The following is a 12,686-nucleotide window of genomic DNA, read 5'->3' on the forward strand; positions in this document are numbered from 1 at the left end:
TGGAAGCTCATTACTCGATCGAGCGAATATTATTCAAGGAATCAACTATTCCAATGCACATACGAAACATACCTCATTGTTGGGATTTTACAAGCGTATTAACTGAAATTTTTACAGCAAGATCGCTCATTCCCGAATCACGTACCTTCGGAATTTAACCGGATATAGCTACTCGTTCAAATGCCTTCGGGACATAGCCCGGTTATAGTACCTCGCACAAATGCCTTCGGGACTTAACCCGGATTTAGTGACTCGCACCAATGCCTTCGGGCTTAGCCCGGAATTAGTAACTCGCACAAATGCCTTCGGATCTTAGCCCGGATTTAGTGACTCGCACCAATGCCTTCGGGCTTAGCCCAGAATTAGTAACTCGCACAAATGCCTTCGGATCTTAGTCCGGATATAGTCACTTAGCACAAAGCCTTCGGGACTTAGCAGGACATCATTCAATAACCATGTACATTTATCAATAAATCATGACACATTCAGTATTTCATTTTCATTACCAAAGCTCAAACACAAGACACTTATCACACTTGAAATTTCGGCTCAATAGCCACATACAAAGAGCATGATTTTGATTTGCTTAAAACATGATCTAATCAAATCATAATCTAAGTTCCATTACTCGAAAACTTACCTCGGATGTGGTCGAACGATTTCGGCGGCTATTCGATAACTTTTTCCTTCCCCTTATCCAACTGTGGTCCTCTAAGCTCTTGAGCTAATTCAAACAAATTTAACTTATTAAAGTCTCATTATGCTAGCTTATGGCCGAATATGGCAAGGAGTTTAATAGGTCATATGGCCACCCTTTAGCTCAAATACACAATGGTCATGCATTTTTAATCACATTAAGCAATTTAACACAATTCATTTGAACATCAAAAGAGAACCTCAAGGTACTTAGTCCATATATACATTAGACATTAGAGTCACATATGTACGAAATCACGAATCGAATTCAACATATTAGCTAATATTCCCCTTAGCCGAATTTTCTAAGTCAAGATAAAGCCATCAATATGCTTACCTTTGGCGAACATACACATCAACTTATGTACTCATTCATGTGGCCGAACATACATGTCTATGTTGAGGCCGATTGCAACACTTAATACATTCTACAAGTATGGTCACTTGTATGGACTAAACACCATTTTGTTTCAAGTTCAAAACTTGGCCAATACACATATATACACTAGTAAAGCATCCTCTCCTTTCCATCAATTCAACACATGCATTACTCATTAATATACAAAATTATATTCGCCTTAGCACACAACTTGCTAGCCGATTCTTCTCCATCTAGCAACTAATGCACATATGTGCTCATTTGTTAGACTCTACTTCATCTAACAACAACCATATTTTCCCTTCTACTTCCTACCATGGTCGGATGCTCAAGATACCTCAATCCTCATAACACATCCATATAGCTAACATGCTAATAGTCTCAAGGCTTCAACTAAAACTTTTGAAGCCTCTTAGTCGAATACTAACTCTCTAATAATCCCAAATCCATCCATGAGATAGTTAGAATTTAGACTAATCATCCAAGGGATGTATGAACTTTCAAAGCAACATTAAACATACCTTAATCTAGTGAGCCTTCATAGCCGATTTTTCTCCAAGCTCATTCCCTTCCTTTCTTTCTTCTATTCAGCCAAAGATGTTCAAGGATGAACACACTTTTTTTTTTCTTTGTTTTCTTTCTTCCATTCACGGCAAAGGGGGGGGCATGGATGAGACCATTTTTTTTTTCATCACTCCTCCCTTTCATTATTTAATTACCATGCTAATTATTTTATTTTTCCTAATATACATCACTAACATAACATGTTTGTGACATGTTTCCACCCATAGCATGGCCGGCCACTATGCTTTAATTTGGCTAATTTGACATGCAAGGACAAGCACTTTCCCACATATATTAATAGGCCACTTGAACACTTGCCTAGCATATTTCTAAATTGTCTCACATAAGTCCCTACTAATAAATTTCACATACACTGACCAAATTAAAGTATGGAACTATCACACAAGCATTTACGCACATCATAAACACAGAATATAACCTTTAATTATTTATAAGACTCGATTTCGTGGTCCCGAAACCACTTTCCGACTAGGGCCAATTTAGGGCTGTCACACACGCCCATGTGCCAAGCCATGTGTTAGGCCGTGTAACTACCTGACTTGCAACCTTTAGAAAGCTACAGGGGACACATGACCGTGTCACCTAGCCGTGTGTCACACATGGTTGAGACACACGCTCGTGTCTCAGCCCGTGTGGATGAAAATAAGTCATTTTACAAACCATTTTTCTCACCCAGCATGGCATATACCTACAACCAAAATTGCACATATACACAAGCCATATCAAGGCTCTAAATCATGCATAAACAAGTCATTATACATATGTTATATCATACAACCAATATGTCCGTAGGCGCCTTAAATGACAATATGTAAACATGTCTAACTATGTAATCTAATTGACCTAAAATGATCAATTAACTTCCAACCAGATTTGCCTCAACACATACCATAAAATCTACTCATTAAAATGTACCAAATGGTAGTAAACAATGTCATTCAACTACAAAGCACTAATACACAACATTTCCAACAAGTTACAAACCATATATAATATGCATATTCAAACCATAATTTCATCTTCCATAATTCAAAAATATCAAGCCAAACATCATCCATATAAGGCTAATATTTACTTGCCAAAACTAAATTCATTTCATCACCAAAAATACCATAACCCAAGCCAAATCAAATGGTCATTTCAACAACCAAAACATATGGGCCAAACATTGACAAAAAATGCCTATACATGCCATTACAACCAAAATTAAAACATTTAAAGTACCAATAAAGTTGATGGATAGTGTGATATAGCTCCGACAAGCTTCCAACCCGAACGAGTTTCCAATACACTATAAGACACAAAAAATGACACAGAGTAAGCATATAAGTTTAGTAAGTTCATATAGCATAGAATATAACTTACCATTTAGTCATATAATAGGTAAGTAAACATAGCATATCCCAACATAATTTGGCCACATATACACCAACCATGTTAGCCATCTAAATATATATATAAACCAATAATCATGGATAAGCACAACAATTGATTAAGTTTCAAATACATGTATCATCCAATTCAATTTTCCATATACCATGTAACAACATTTCCATATAAGTCATATATATCCCTGTAATAGTCCGTATCGAACTCTTACCATTTCGTATCAAAATATTTCCTGTTGAACCATTTAGAGTACCGTTGGATACTCGGGATAGCTCACACATGGTGTGCTAAATCATATAACTGTAATCCGTCAAATCCTGTACATGTATGCTCACACGAGCTGTGAATCGATATGCTCACATGAGCTGTGAAAATGGGTCTGCTCACAAGACCTGTGGGTCGAAACGTAGCTACACGATGCTGCTTACACGAGTTGTGGAGCCCTAAAGACATGTTATTTGTATCCTACGAATTCCTAAAGTTCAAACAGGGCTCAGTAATTGTCGTACATCGCTAGATATGCAATCGGTATATACATATAGCAATTTAAAATACAAGTATTCAATTAAAAACATATATATATACAATTTAATTACATGAACTTACCTCGACGAGTATACATAGATACGGAGGCAATTAATCTGAGACTTTCTCTTTGCCCCGATCTAAATCCGTACGAGGCCTATCTTGATCTATATGGATAAATTTAGCTCAATCTAATATATATTTCATTCAATTTAACCCAAAATTAGTTTTGGGAAAATTACTATTTTACCCCTATACTTTTAATTTCTTTACAATTTAGTCCCTAGCTCGTAAAAATGGAAATTTATGAAATTTCCCCACAACCCGCTATGGCTGAATATCAACTAGGTCCCTAGCAAGTCTCATATTTCATTTATTTCACAATTTCACAATGTAAAATTTTTTATTTTTCAATTTAATCCCTATTTGACAATTTTATCAAAAATAACTTAACGAAAGTTGTTTATCTAGCAACAACTATCCATTTTCTTCCATAATTCATCAAAAAACATGCACAGTCATTATTGAAAAACCCTAATAGTTTAACAGTTTCACAAATTAGACCACGTGCTAGCTAGATTAAGCTACAACGAACCCGAAAACATAGATATCATTTAAAATGGGACAAAAATACATACCAATCAAGCAAAAATGAAGATGGTCGAACCCTAGCTTAGGAGAATAATGAATTTTTGGTGGTGGCTTGATGAAATGAATAAGATGAATGCCTTTTACTTATTTTAATTACCATTTAATTACTAAATTACTATTATAACCTTTAAAAACATTAAAATTTATCAGATTACACTGTCTTCATTAGTGGTCTAATTACCAAATAAGGACTCTTAATTTAAGGTTCTATAGTTATTTAATACATTTAGCTACTAGAACTCAACTTTTGCACTTTAAGCAATTCAGTCCTTTTTATCAATTTGAGCATGTAAACGGTAAAATTTCTTAACGAAATTTTTATAAAATATTAATATCATGCTATAGGAAATAAAATAATAATAAAATAAATTTTTTGACTTCAGATTTGTGGTCTCAAAATTGCTTTTCTGATTTCACAGAAAACGGGCTATTACAACTCTCCCCTCTAAAGAGTTCAGATATTACTTTTTCATAGTTTCCTCGGGTTCCCAGGTGGCTTCTTCTATCCTGTGACATTTCCAAAGAACCTTTACTAAAGCTATGTTCTTATTTCTCAATTGTTTAACCTCTATCATGTAATGACCCGTGACCATGTTTACTTTTCGTCTATCATGTAATGCCAATAAGAGGATATAATTTGCCCATTAGTTGAGTTATGAATTCCACTGTTGTGATTGATACTACATATTGTAGAAGTTGTATACCCAACGCACCAACTTACAATTCCTTATCTATTTAAACTCAGGCTTTTACTTACATGAAAGTATACGATTCATGCATACATAGTCCATCATCCACTCAGGATTAAGGTATGTCACACTATGAATATCAAAAGTGAGTAAATCCATAAACAGATTTAGGATCTATTCTACTTGGATCCTATCCAATGTACTATCAGTCTAGTCTGTGACATCTAGTCTCTAACTTTTGAGAGTCATCTGCTCTGATGCTGAAGACAAAACATATCCCCAATCAGACTTGATAGACGTCATGTTAGTTTTTTCAATCTATTTTCTCATTTCTAATTAAACCAAAGACATGTTTAGGTTTATCTACTAATACAAGTTGTCTTTCTATAGTTAATGTAATTAATGAGTGTTATTGTTAAAATAATTTATTCGAAAAATATAAGTATACAAAATAAATATACTACACATAAGGCACCAGATCTGTGACAACCCAAAATTGACCCTAGTCGGGAAGTGGTTTCAGGACCGCTAAACCGAGTCACCGAAATGTTTGAACATAATATTTATTGTCTAGAATATGCATTTATGAATGTGTGAAAATTTCAAGCTTCGATTTAGTCGATTGCATGTGAATTTAGTTATTAGGACTTGTGTGACACTTTTGAAATGTGATAGGCTAATCTATAAGGACCTAATAGTGCGTGTAATCAAAAGGGAGGACTTGCATGTCAAATTTCCCCCCCCTAATAGCTAGTGGCCGGCCATGACAAGGAATTATGGGCAAAACATGTCATGAAACATGTTGTGTAAGTGTTTTATGTTGGAATAAATAAAATAAGGTGTATGGGTAATAAAAAATGAAAAATGTGTGTGAAGGCTTCTCCCCTCCCCATTGCCGTGAAGGTAAGAAAGAAAACAAAAAAAAGTGTTCATCTTTGAACATCTTTGGCTGAAAAATTGAAGGAAAAGGGAAGAAGGGAGTGAAGCATTCGGCTACCCTAGGTCACTATTAAGGTATGTTTGAGGTTGTGCCATGAGATTCATGCATGTTTTTAGTTGCTAGCTTGATGTTCTTATTAGCCCATGGTTCAAATCCTTGCTATGTCATGGGGATGATATTCGGCCAAGGTGGATTTTGTGTTAATGCCATTGCATGCTAAATATGAAGCTTGTTGATGATATATGTGATGGTGGGTTGAGGACTCTTGGATTTTCTTTTAGCATTTTTGAGTGAGACATTAAGTTCTTTGTTTAACCATGACCAAAATTGAAATGGTATGGTGTTGTGGTGTATTCGGCCATGGTATATCCATAAGCATAATTTATGCATATTGCATGGTAGGTAAGATTTGAGCTTTGGATATATGTTTATATTTGGTTATAATCAACTTGAGATTCGGCCCTTGCACCTACATGTATATATGTTTGCACATGATGTATTGGTATGACATATATACTATCTCAAGGTATATATTTACTTATGATGATGTTTCGGTTATGAAGGAAATGATAGATGTGTATTGAACTACAATATGTAATGCATTAGTTAGTAAAATGTATGTCGTTCATGTGTGGTATTAAACATGAAATTGGCCTCAACATCAACATGCATAATCGGCCACATGAATGAGTGCATAGGTTGATGTGTTGTTCGGCCATAAGTAAGCATGTTGAAGGCTTTATCTCGACCTAGAAATTTCGACTAAGGAGAGTACTAACTAATGTGTTGAGTTTGATGCATGATTTCACATGTATGTGACTTTAATGTCTAATGTATAAGTGTGGGCTAAGTGCCTTGTGTTCCTCTTTTCGATGCTCAAATGATTAAATCGATTTATTTATTTAATTAAGCTCAAGAGCAAAGGGGATTCAAATCCGATAAAGGGAAGGAAAAAGTGGTCGAATAGCCATCGAAATCGCTCGACAACATCCGAGGTAAGTTCTTGAGTAATAGAGCTTAAATTATGATTTGATTAGATCATGTCTCAAGTAAATCAAATCATGCTCTTTGTGTGTGGATATTGAACCGAAATGTGCAAGAGTGATAAGTGTATTGTATTTGAGTTTTGCTAATGAAAATGAAATACTGAATGTGTCATGATTTAGTGTTAAATGTGCATGTTTATTCGAATGGTGTCGGGCAAAGTCCCGAAGGCTTTTGTGCTAAGTGACTAAATCCGGTCAATTCTCAAGGCATTTGTGCGAGTTACCAAAACCGGGTTAAGTCCCGAAGGCATTCGTGAAGTTACTAAATCCGGGCTAATTTCGAAGGCAATTGTGCGAATCACTATAACGGGCTATGTCCCAAGACAATCGAGCGAGTCGCTATATCCGGTTAAATTCAAGGTACGTGATTCGAGAATGAGCAATCTTGCTGTAAAATTTCAGTTAATACGCTTGCAAAAAATTCCAGCAATGAGGTATGTTCGTATGTGCTTTGAATTAGTTGATAAACGAGCTACCGCCTTTGGCTAAGTTGATCTTTTGTGTATGAACACAAGGGTTGGTAATGTGAAGTAAGTACGATATTGAGAATGTGTGCATCTGAAATTATCCGTTTAGCTATATGAATGCTATGCTTTTGTTGTGCTGGAATCCCTTGCTCAAAACTTACTAAGCATAAATTGCTTACTCCGTTTCTTTGTTCTCTGTTTTATAGATTTTGGCTCGTCACCATCGGACTCGGGATTTTGGAAGTCGAAGTCTCCCACACTATCAAAGCCCCTTTTTGGTACAATTTTGGTTGAGCTTTGAAATGGCATGTATAGGACTACCCTTTGTTGTTTTTCAAGTACTTTTTGTGATGTATGTGTGTACAGCCATGCGAAAATGGCTCGTAGAAGTGGAGTATGGCATTAGACCATTTGTGTTTATGTATGTATATATGGTTTCATGATGTGACTATGGACTGGAATGGAGGTGTTGGGCAATGATCAGCCCTTGGAATGGCTAAATATGATCATAGGTGGACCTATGTATGACAAAACTCTAGTTGGTCCATGGAAACCATGAAATAGGTAAAGTTTACCTGAAACAGATGCTGACAGCAGCAGTGGTGTGGATGTGAAAAATCACTAAAAATAGCAGGAATGGAATTAAATAGTGAATAAATTATGTAAATGAACCTTGATGAATCTACTTTCATATGGAAGAAACGAACGGTCATATGAGTTGTATGTTAAGAGATATTTAGGTTTTCGTGAAACAGGGCCAGAACGGTTTCTGGATTCCCTGTTCCGACTTTGGAAATTCATTGTAAATTAACCAGAGATAATTAGGAGTCATGCCATATATTTATAGATTCATCCTTGAGTATAGTTTCTATAGAAACAAACGGCATCAGTATTGAAGCCCTGTATAGGGAGATATCCAATTCGTAATGCGTAAAGGTCAGTGTAGTCGAACCCTGGATTAGGGGAGAATTTAACTAATAAACTGTACTAATTGGCCCGACAAAAAATTCTAGAAAAAAATATGTAGATGGACATATGAGTCTAGTTTCAGGGAAAAATTACGAAACTGAGTTCCGAGCTTTGAAACTCAAGATATGATTTTTAAGGTGACAGTGATGCAGTAACCAGCTTGTCTGGAAATTTTTAAATGGACTGTGAAAATAATTAAGTTAAGTCTGTGTGCACCTTGTGTTCGACTCCGGTAACGGACTCGGGTACGGGGTGTTACAAGATCCAACAATGGTCTTATTGTCTTAAGACACTGTTAAAATTGTGTTATACTATGTTAGATTCGAACCCAAACTTTGTAATGGATCTCGTGTAACCCTATGACTATTAATTTGAGATTGTTGGACACTTGTAATACTTGAATAGAATTTAAAAAGAAAATAATTTGAATTATATTATGTCTATATATATGCTTTATAAATTTGTAAAATGATTCATATTAGTCTGAGTTGCTTCAACAACGTAACATGACATCACACATTTGGATTCGACGACTGAGTTGAGGGTGGGGTGTCACACTAATCCTGTTGAGGTATTTGGCTAGTCTTCCCAACATTGCGTTCTCCAAGATAGGAATCGGAATTCATTTTTTAAAATGTATAATTTATCTTATCATTACATCTAATTTTTTTAATATCTAAATATGATTTTAATACTTCAAAAGTTGTAAAACTAATTTAAGATTCTTCACTATTTAACTTAATAACTCTATCCATATATAGGTAAATTTGATAACGTAGTAAAGTCTACATACGGAGACATGTTCTATCAAATATAAGTTCTTAGATCTTGTTAATTTGTTTTCGTTAGTAACCAATTATGGCAAATTATTGGGGAATATGATGATAATGAAAATCTAGACTAAAATAGTCATCCTGATAAAATTTAATTTATTTATTTATCAATATTACGAGCCTTTCCCTAATATTTCAGGTTTAAACAAAATTGGTTTTAGAGAATATATCTGTGTTGATATTTTATTAAGAATATTTGTGTTTATATTCATTGTTTTTAATATTAGTTGTTACGTCTTAATAATTCTGCAAGTTCATGTATTAATGCAATATTCATCATATTTATTTATTTTAGTTCTAAATTTAATTAAATAATAATTATTAATATAATTAAAGGTTAAATTTTAGACACTAAAATGAGTTTTTAACACAAAGAAGTTGGGCAACGGAAAAAAACTGTTAATGCTGGGGCGCGGGAGGTGGGCACATTGTAGAGGCAGACGAGTTTTACCGAAGATCTATGGTTCAACCGATACGAACTTTTAAACAAAAACTAGTTTTGGTTTTTGAAACCGAGAACAATAAAACTGAAAAAGAAAAAAGAGCAAGAAACTTGGTGCTATATATGAACAAAAAAATTAAAACTAATGTTATAAATAATTCCAATTTGCTATATTCATTCCATCACCAACACTAACAAAATCCATTACCAGTTCCAATCAATATCTTTGTACCTTCTAACCCCTGCGGGAGGACAACCATGGCAAATAGTAATTCAAGCTCCTACACTACTGGAATGGAGGAAACGAAAAGATCGACAGAGGTTTGCCTTACATTTCCTCCCAAAGTCATCTCTCCGGGCTTGGCTACTATACTGGTTGAAAAAGATAAAGATGAAAAGCTCATGACCTATTCTGGGCCGAGGCTTCATTGTCAGATGGTTGTCATTTTTGTTCTCACTCAAATAATTCATAGTCTGCTCAAAAAATTGGGACTGCCATTGTTCATCTCCCAGATTCTTGTAAGTGCATGCATGCGCTCAAAATGATAACATTTTTATCCTCTTTTTTAGGAAATTCTGATAAATGGGTTGTCGTTTGTCAATAATTTTTCTTAATGCAGGCAGGAATATTACTCAGTCCTATGCTTTTCAGTGATCGACATTCTTTGGTTAACATTCAGAGGATAGTGTTTCGGTTTTGGGGACAGTGGGAGCCTTGGGTTTTGTGTTCTTTTTGTTTCTAAGTGGGGTGAAAATGGACCTCAGCTTGACACTAAAATCTGGAAAGAAGGCCATATGTATTGGTTTGCTCACAGTGGTGGTGCCTCTGATATTTTGTATGACCACAATTAAGAATCTTCACCCAGAAGGAAATGAGTTTTCAAACAAAAGCTTCTTTCTTGCAGTAACATATTCTGGAACTTCATTTCCGGTCATACATAGCCTTCTTAGTGAGCTAAAAATACTGAACTCAGAACTCGGCAGGCTTGGATTATCTGCAGCACTTATAGGTGACATTGTGACATTAGTTCTTACCGTTGTTTAGCCTATGGGTGAAAACGGGAATTGAAAAAGGAATAAAAGAGGCTCTAATGGATGTTGGACTGGCTCTGCTCTTTATTGTAATCGTGATGTTTGTGTTGCGACCAGTGATGAAATGGATGGTGAAACGCACGCCTGGGGCTGGCCAAATCAAAGATATATGCTTTTTTATCGTCGTTTTGGCATTCATGATGTCACCTAGGTTCACTAAACTATTTCGTGTATATTTTCTATTTGATCCATTTATTCTGGGCTTGGCTGTCCCAGATGGACCCCCTTTGGGATCCGCTCTAGTCGAAAAGTTAGACCCTATTATTTCAGGATTGTTTTTGCCTATATTTGCTACAACATGTGGCCTAAGGTTTGATCCGTCTTATTTTAAGGACTCTACCAAGTTTGCATATCACCAAGCCATTGGAGCTGTTGTAACACTTTTGATCAAATTTGTGGTCTCTCTTCTAGTGCCCTTATTATGCAAGATGCCCACAAGGGATTCTTTCGCACTTGCTTTTATAATGATGTCTAAAGGAATTGTTGAGATGGGTTCCTACAGCATCATGAATGACAGCAGAGTATGTATTTCTTCTATTGTTGAGATGATAATTGACATAAGTAGAGGCGTCTAATGCTTTCTTGTTTGATTCCCTTAGACAAATGCAGGTTATATCAGAGGATATATTCACTCACATGACTATTGTGATCATTTTGGTTGCAAGCATTGTGCCAATACTTGTGAAAAAGCTTTATGATCCATCTAGGAAGTATTTATGCTTTCAAAAGAGGACCATCATGAACTCCAAGCTCAACCAGGAGCTGCGATTGATCAGTTGCGTTCATGTGCCAAGTAATGTCAGTTCTATTACCAACCTATTTAATGCCTCATGTCTGACTAGAGACAGCTCCATTGCTTTGGATGCCCTTCACCTTGTCAAGCTTAGTGGACGAGCCACACCGCTTTTCATTGCTCATCATAAGCAAAAGAAAACACAGCCCAACAAGTCGTACTCCGAGAATGTGGTGCTCGCTTTCGAACAGTTTGAGCGGGACAACAGGGAGGCTGTATCTGTGAACGTTTTCACCGCAGTATCTCCACCAAATTTGATGTACGAGGATATATGCAACCTTGCCATGGACCGCCTTACATCCTTTATAATACTCCCGTTTCACCGGAGGTGGTACATTGACGGGACCATCGAATCAGAAGATCAAACCATAAGAAGCCTGAACTTCGACATCCTTGAAAGGGCACCTTGCTCGATAGGGATCCTTGTTGAAGGACGCCGCAACCTAAAAGGCTCCAATGTTAGAGACCCATTAGCATCAAATAACTTCTCATCCTACAACATTGCAGTGATCTTCATGGGGGGTCAAGATGATAGGGAGGCTCTAGCGCTAGCTAAACGCATATCCCAAGACAAAAATGTTAGCCTTACCGTAATCCATTTCAAAGCTGCAAACAGCTTAGGCGCCATCCTAACCGAGAATGATCGAATGCTTGATGATGCAATGTTGAGTGACATTAAACAAAGTACATGCTTAACATACATTGAGAAACAAGTAAAAGATGGACCAGAAACTTCAAATTATCTTCGATCCATTGTGGAAGACTACCAACTTATCATTGTTGGGAGACGATACAAGAGGGAAAATCCTCAGACCTCAGGTCTACAGGAGTGGTGTGAATTTCAAGAGATTGGGATTATTGGAGACTTACTTTCATCTGCAGATTTTATTGGCAATTATTCTTTGTTGATTGTGCAACAACAACAACAAAGGACTACTTGAGCCCCAATGCCTAGGATAGGATAAATCTGTAGTAATCTTTTTTCATTGTCACTAATGACATTAGATAGGATATGTGTATGTATATATATTGTTTTGACAGTTGTACAAATATAAATATATTTTATTCAGGAATAACTAATTTTAATTTAATTTAGTTATTAATTATTACGAAATTATGGTTTTCATCCTCTACTATATTCAAACTTAAAAGATTTAGTGATTGTAATTTAATCTGCAATAATATAATTT

At 35.8% G+C, this 12,686-nt stretch overlaps 1 protein-coding gene across 1 annotated transcript; it reads left to right on the top strand.

Moving 5' to 3' along the window:
* The first annotated feature begins 10,702 nt into the window (after positions 1 to 10,702).
* On the top strand, positions 10,703 to 12,437 carry LOC108462024 (cation/H(+) antiporter 3-like). Its single transcript, XM_017762030.1, has 2 exons — positions 10,703 to 11,224; positions 11,313 to 12,437. The coding sequence occupies exons 1-2, from the start codon at positions 10,703 to 10,705 to the stop codon at positions 12,435 to 12,437; spliced, it is 1,647 nt and encodes a 548-aa protein (XP_017617519.1).
* Positions 12,438 to 12,686: the final 249 nt, after the last annotated feature.

This window comes from Gossypium arboreum, chromosome 13, assembly GCF_025698485.1.
Source record: "Gossypium arboreum isolate Shixiya-1 chromosome 13, ASM2569848v2, whole genome shotgun sequence".
Lineage (NCBI taxonomy): Eukaryota > Viridiplantae > Streptophyta > Magnoliopsida > Malvales > Malvaceae > Gossypium > Gossypium arboreum.